Here is a 7,552-nt window from a genome sequence, read left to right on the forward strand (position 1 = left end):
TTCTGACCCAGGCGCAAAGAATTACACGTATCTCACAAAATACTTGGCTAAACTTCACGTTCTTTATATGGTTGGATTCAGAACGAAAAAACAAAGAACGCATCGCGAGCCAAATTCCAAAAACAGAAGCAGACAAGAACAGAATTGGAAACAAAGACAGAGGACTGCTGCATGCGTTATGAAACCAAAGAACTCAATCACCCACAACTTAAAACAAACATTGTCCTCAATGTTTAAAACAAAGAAAACTAAGTCATGCAAAATTAATTAAAGAGAGAGAGAGAGTGTGAGAACTTCCCAGGTTTGTGTAGGTGTGGTTGAGCAAAGCATAGAATATGTCGAAGTGAGAGAGGATGGACAATGTGACGAACTTAAACACCCACAACTTGCTTCTTGGAATGTCAACAGACCCGTAATAGCTCCTAAAAGTCTCGGAATGCGATGAAATTGGAACAAAATTGAGCTGGATATGGAATCATAAAAATCTGGAAATCTGACTTTTAGCGACGAAAAATCTGATGAACACCGCTGCTAAAACCTCTTTGGTGACGAAAAATCCGATGAACACCGTCGCTAAAACCTCTTTGGTGACGAAAAATCTTCAAATTCTGGGCAAAACAGCAGCTGCCTTTTTTTGTGTTTTAGGTCCTTTTTTGAGCTTCAAATCGTCCTAAAACATAATGTAGGCTACCGGAGACCCCCAAACCTGGTCCAAAACATCAGAATAACTATTCTAAACATGTTGGTGGCATCAGATTGACCTGAAAAACAGCAAAAAATAATTTAGGCAGAAATTCTAGTTTTGACCAAAATAAGAACATAAAAGCTATTTTTCTATTTTCTGGCATTTAAACTCAACCAATGACCAAAAAAACTTCTGTAACACATCTGAAATGTGCTGCAAACATCCTAGGGCTAGAAAAATGTGAATTTTTTTCTTTGGAACACAAAATCCATTATTTGATGATGCAAAACTTAACAAGAACAAAAATATGAAAAGTGTACGAGAAATCACACATAAACTAAAAACAAAAGTTAAGAATGCTTGGGTTGCCTCCCAAGAAGCGCGAAGTTTAAAGTCTTCAGCTAGACGCGGTTCTTTAGATGATTAAACAATAGATGGGGGTGGTGCATCCATGTGCATGCTCTCTTTTCCCAACTCAAAAGATTCATAGTATGGCTTCAAGCGATGTCCGTTCACTTTAAATATGTTTCCCGTCTTGTCATTTTCAATCTCAACTGCACCATGAGGGAAAACATTAGTAACAACAAAAGGACCGTACCATCTAGAACGTAACTTACCTGGGAATAGCCGGAGACGTGAATTGAAGAGCAAGACTTTCTGTCCTATTTCAAAGGTCTTCCTTTGAATTGCTTTGTCATGAAATGCCTTAGTCTTTTCCTTGTAAATTCGTGCACTCTCATAGGCATCATTCCTCATCTCATCCAATTCATTCAATTGGAGTCGCCTTGCATCTCCAGCCTCTTTCATATCGAAATTGAATTTCTTGATTGCCCAAAATGCTCTATGTTCAAGTTCAACCGGAAGGTGACATGCTTTACCATAAACCAAACGAAAAGGAGACATACCAATGGGGGTTTTGTAGGCTGTCCTATATGCCCATAATGCATCATTAAGTCTCAAGCTCCAATCCTTCCGTGTAGGGCTCACGGTTTTCTCCAAGATTTGCTTGATTTCTCGGTTACTAATCTCCACTTGTCCACTTGTTTGGGGATGATAAGGTGTTGAGACCCTATGTGTAATTCCATACCGCTTTAAAAGTGCCTCAAATGACCTATTACAAAAGTGGCTGCCTCCATCGCTGATAATGGCTCTTGGTGTTCCAAACCTAGAAAAGATGTGGTCCTTCACAAAGCTCAAAACAACTTTTGAATCATTAGTCCGGGTAGGAATTGCTTCCACCCATTTAGAGACATAGTCAACAGCAAGAAGGATGTAAATAAAGCCATAAGATGAAGGGAATGGTCCCATAAAATCAATGCCCCACACATCAAATATTTCAACAATAAGGATAGGCGTTAAAGGCATTTGATTCCTAGAGCTAATGTTACCGGTTCTTTGACATCTATCACATGTGGAACAATAAGTATATGCATCTTTGAACAAGCTAGGCCAATAAAAACCACATTGCAATACTTTAAGGGCTGTTTTCTTAGTACCAAAATGTCCACCACATGCAGATGAATGACAAAAGGCAAGTATAGAATTAAATTCAGATTCGGACACGCACCTTCTAACAATCTGATCTGGACAATATTTCCATAAGTATGGATCGTCCCAAACATAATACTTACTTGTTTTCACAAGCTTATCCTTTTGAGCTCGAGTGAGATCCTCTGGAATCAGTTTTGAAGCCTTGTAATTGATAATGTCAGCGTACCAAGGGTCCTTGGCTTCGAAGGTGAAGAGTTGCTCATCGGGGAAACTTTCACGTAGAGGAAGCACGTCCTCTTCTTCATTGGATCCGTGCACCAGCCTACTCAAATGGTCAGCCACCACGTTTTCACTCCCTTTCTTGTCTCTAATCACCAAATCAAATTCTTGAAGCAAGAGAGTCCACCTAATCAGTCGCGGCTTGGCGTCCTTCTTGTGGAGGAGGTACCTAAGTGCTGCATGATCAGAGAATACAATTACCTTAGTGCCAATAAGATATGATCTAAATTTCTCTAAAGCAAAAATAACAGCAAGCAACTCCTTTTCCGTAGTTGAATAATTCAACTGAGCATCATTCAAAGTCCGGGAAGCATAATAGATGGCATGTGGTACGTTGTGCACTCTTTGTCCAAGCACGGCCCCCACTGCATAATCCGAGGCGTCACACATCAACTCAAAGGGAAAATTCCAATCTGGAGGCTGCATGATAGGGGCAGATGTCAAAAGCTCCTTAAGCTTGTTAAATGCAGCCAAGCACTCTTCATTAAACTCGAATTCCACATCTTTGCCAAGCAACCGACATAGGGGCCTTGATATCTTTGAAAAGTCCTTGATGAAACGCCTATAGAACCCTGCATGTCCTAGGAATGACCTAATCTCCTTCACGGTTTTGGGGGGCTGCAAGCTTCTCACAATGTCGATTTTTGCCTTGTCCACTTCAATTCCCCGACAAGAGATAATGTGACCCAAGACAATACCCTGCTGTACCATGAAGTGGCACTTCTCCCAGTTGAGCACTAAATTGCATTCCTGACACCTTTTCAACACTAAAGAAAGGTTGTGAAGACAAATATCAAATGAATCACCAAAAACAGAAAAATCATCCATAAATACCTCGATTATCTCCTCCACCATATCAGAAAAAATTGACATCATGCAACGTTGAAAAGTGGCAGGTGCGTTACATAAACCAAAAGGCATACGCCTATAAGCAAACGTACCAAATGGACAGGTGAAGGTGGTCTTTTCTTGATCTTCCGGAGCAATGGCAATTTGATTGTATCCAGAGTATCCATCCAAGAAGCAATAATGACTATGACCTGCAAGACGCTCAAGCATTTGATCAATAAATGGTAACGGAAAGTGATCCTTACGTGTCGTGGTATTGAGCTTTCTATAATCTATGCATACTCTCCAACCCGTTTGAATTCTTTGAGGCACCAACTCATTGTCTTCATTCTTCACAACGGTAATTCCGGATTTCTTGGGAACAACTTGGACGGGACTCACCCACTTGCTATCCGAAATGGGGTATATAATTCCCACGTCCAAAAGCTTCAAAACTTCCTTCTTAACAACTTCTTTCATCACCGGATTCAGCCTCCTTTGGGCTTCCCTTGTAGGTTTTGATTCTCCTTCCAAAAGGATCCTATGCATGCACTTTGTAGGGCTTATACCTTTGATGTCTGCAATGGTCCAACCTAGGGCAGTCTTGTGCTCCCTTAGAACTCTAATTAGTTTGTCTTCTTCAGATGCACTCAAATTAGAAGCAATGATTACAGGCAGCGTCTTTTCATCACCTAAATATGCATATTTCAAGTTCTCTGGAAGGGGTTTTAGCTCAACCTGTGGTGCTTTCACAATAGAGGGAACAAGCGTATTAGTAGATAACGGAAGAGGCTCAAAAATAGAGTTAGACTTACCTCTTTGGGGAGGCAAGGCCTCAAGCATATTCACGGCTTCAAGTACAGCTGTGTTCCCTTCTTTATTCACAGTTTTGGGGCTTTGGATGAGTGCCCTCTCCAATGGCGTCTCTCCTTGTGATGCATTAAACGTTTCTTGTACCACCTGCTCAAGTACATCTATGGAAAAACAAGCATGATCATCATTAGGATATTTTAAAGCATCTAATACCTTAAACTCCACGGTTTCCTCATCGAATGCCATTGTGAGAGTGCCTTCATACACATCGATTTTTGTCCTTGCTGTTCTCATGAATGGACGTCCTAGAATCAATGGAAGGTCTTTTCCAGGAATAGGAACTTCCTCCATCTCGAGCACTAGAAAGTCGGCTGGAAATATTAGCTCATTCACCTTGACCAAAACATCTTCCAACACTCCCTTAGGATACTTGATTGATCGATCAGCCAATTGTATGCTCACGGAAGTCTTCTTAAGCTCACCTAAATTTAAAGATTCAAAAACAGAAAAAGGCATCAAATTAATTGAAGCACCTAAGTCTAATAAAGCATGTTCAAACCTTTGATTTCCAATGAGACAAGGTATAGTAAAACTCCCTGGATCCTTTAGTTTAGGAGGCAATTTATGCAATAGCACGGCTGAAACTTCTTCACTTAAGGCCACGGTTTCATGCTCCTTGAACTTCCTTTTATTTGTACAAAGATCTTTGAGGAATTTTGCATAGCTTGGAATTTGTTGGATCGCATCGAGCAAGGGAATGTTCACTTGCACTTTTCGGAAAGTCTCTAGGATATCCTTTGAAACTTGCTCCTTCTTTGAATTCAAAAACCTACGAGGAAAAGGAATCTTTGAAGTAATCGAATGATCCACAAGAGAACTTACCTTAGAGTTGTCACTTGGAACCATAAGCTTGGGAGAGGGGGCAGCCACTGTTTTGGTTGAATTTCTCTCCTCATTGTCATCCTTTCCCACCTCTTTTCCACTTCGAAGAGTAATCGCCTTTGCGGTTTCATGGCCTCCATTAGGATTTGGAATTACTTGGCTTGGAAACTGTCCTGGCTCTCTTTGACTCAAGGAGGCTGCAATTTGTCCAACTTGGTTTTCAAGGCTCTTGATTGCTGTAGACATTTGTGTATGTGTTTGCCTTGTTTCCTGCATAAAACCTTGAGTGCTTAATGCCAAAGAATTAACTAACTCTTCTAAAGACTTACCTTGCCTAGGAGGTGGTGGTGGTGCATTTTGTTGAGGAACAAACTGATTTTGTTGAACTGGGGTTGTTTGCACGTTTTGGTTGTTCTTCCATCCAAAGTTAGGGTGTTGCCGCCATCCCGGATTATAGGTGTTAGAAAATGGATCGTTTCTTGGCTTTTGTTGTTGCATATAGTGTGCTTGAGCCATCTCTTCTCCATCACCATACAAACTTGGACAAGACTCCGTAGGATGTCCGGGATTAGCACACACAGCACACACTTGTGCTTGAGGGATTAACTGCTTAACAAGGTTAGTCAAATTAGCTATTTGAGGACCAATATCACTAGCACTTACCTCATAAACACCTGCTTTCTTTGGGGGAGCTCTCCGATAATTAAATTGTTGAGAGTTTGCTGCAATGTTCTCAAACATCTCCTTAGCTTCAGTAGCACTCTTGTTCATCAAGCCTCCTCCACTAGTAGCATCAACCATCATCCTCTCTGAATCGAGTAATCCCTCATAAAAGTATTGCATAAGTAGCCAATCTTCAATTTGGTGATGAGGGCATGAAGCTAGGAGTCTCTGAAACCGATCCCAATACTCATGAAATGATTCTCCATCTAGTTGCTGCACTCCCATGATCTCCTTCCTAATACGGTTTGTCTTTTGAGCTGGAAAGAACTTTGCAAGGAACTTGGAAGCCAATGCTGTCCATGTAGTGATAGATGCACTAGGTAAAGAATAGAGCCACTCCTTGGCTCGTTCCTTAAGTGAGAATGGAAACAAACGCAATCTGATTGCCTCATCACTAATCCCTCCATTGTGCATAGTCGCGCACACGGCAAAGAAATCCTTGATATGTATGTGAGGATCATCCCCAGGCTTGCCATAGAATTGTGGCAAAAGGTGAATGGTGCCACTCTTGATCTCAAAGGTGGTTGTAGTGGCTGGATACGCAATACATGACGGCTGGTCCAATGCTTTAGGAACCGTGAAATCCTTCAAAGGTCGGGTGAGGTTGTTGAGTGCCAACTCGTCTCCCATCTTGATTGGAAGTGTAGCTTGCGTATCTTTATCTCGATGGAGATAACGAAGTGTGTTCTCTAGTTCAGGGTCGTATGGTATAAGCTTGTAACCTTGCGAACGACGTCCCAGCATATACCTGAAATTGAAAACAAAACTTAATTAGATAAACAATCCCCGGCAACGGCGCCAAAAACTTGTTGGTAATTTTTAACAACAATATTAAAACCTTGCAAGTGCACAAATCAAATGATAGTATAGTAAGCAAGCAAGGGTCATTCCCACAGAGATTGTAATCTAAAGAGATGTTTATCAATGTCACACAAAGAAAACTAGAACACAATTAAACACGAAAACAAAATAAAGATTGAAATCACAAGGACTTCCACACACACGCCAACACCAAGGGGGTTTTGATTTGATTTTGTAAATAAAAGAAAACAAAACAGAATTTAACTTAGAGTTTAAGAGAAATTAGTTTAAAATCAATCAAGAACAATAGCTAGGACTCACTATCCACCTCCAAACAATCAATCAATCCATAAACAACAATAGATAATCAATTTCTAGCAAGCATATGATGACGACACTCACAACAAGATCATGGCATTTGACTCGAGTTGTATGATTCTCTCTTAAGTGTATGTAAAGTGTATGGCATTTACATCAATACGTGTATTCTTAATTGAAATCCAGTATGGCATTTACTCAATTTAACAATCAAGAATCCATTAAGATCAAAGAGAATATGAGTGTCACAAAAACCCTAAAACATGGCATTTGTTATTAGGAATTCAAGAATCGATTTCTCATAACTAGTTCTTAACCCAATTATTCGTTGCAAACAAGAACACATTCAATATGGCAATTGACCTATGGTCTACAACAATTTAATTCCGATACATGCTTTAAAGTTAGCTACTCAAAGAAACAAAATATCAGAATTCACATAACATCGAGAAACCGAAATCATCCCGCTTGTAGAAACTGAAAAATCCATTCAAACTTGTTTATAGAATTGAAATCATGTTTAGGGCTTCAAGATTAAGCCCTAACTAACAAGAAATTAGTTACTCATGTTCTGGGATGAACTCAAAAATAAATACATAAGAACTGAAAATTAAAAGAAGAAAGGAAAAGAAAGAACTCGCTGGCAGCTTTTTCCTCTTGCGCGGTTGATCTCCTTCGGACCTGAATCCTCTTGATGGGGCCTTGGCTGGCCTTTTATATGACTTAAATCAA

The 7,552-nt window shown here is 40.2% G+C and overlaps 1 protein-coding gene across 1 annotated transcript; it reads right to left on the reverse strand.

Annotated features, from left to right (window-relative positions):
* Window positions 1–711: 711 nt before the first annotated feature.
* LOC148297687 (uncharacterized) lies at window positions 712–7,120 on the reverse strand. The gene is made up of 2 exons (XM_088253999.1): window positions 3,752–7,120; window positions 712–3,658 (listed from the first exon to the last, which is right to left on the reverse strand). Exons 1-2 carry the CDS (start codon window positions 6,443–6,445, stop codon window positions 1,109–1,111), a joined length of 5,244 nt encoding a protein of 1,747 aa, XP_088110125.1. The 5' UTR covers window positions 6,446–7,120; the 3' UTR covers window positions 712–1,108.
* Between the last annotated feature and the right edge of the window lie 432 nt (window positions 7,121–7,552).

This window comes from Prunus avium, chromosome 1, assembly GCF_965620075.1.
Source record: "Prunus avium chromosome 1, drPruAviu1.hap1.1, whole genome shotgun sequence".
Classification (NCBI taxonomy): Eukaryota; Viridiplantae; Streptophyta; class Magnoliopsida; order Rosales; family Rosaceae; genus Prunus; species Prunus avium.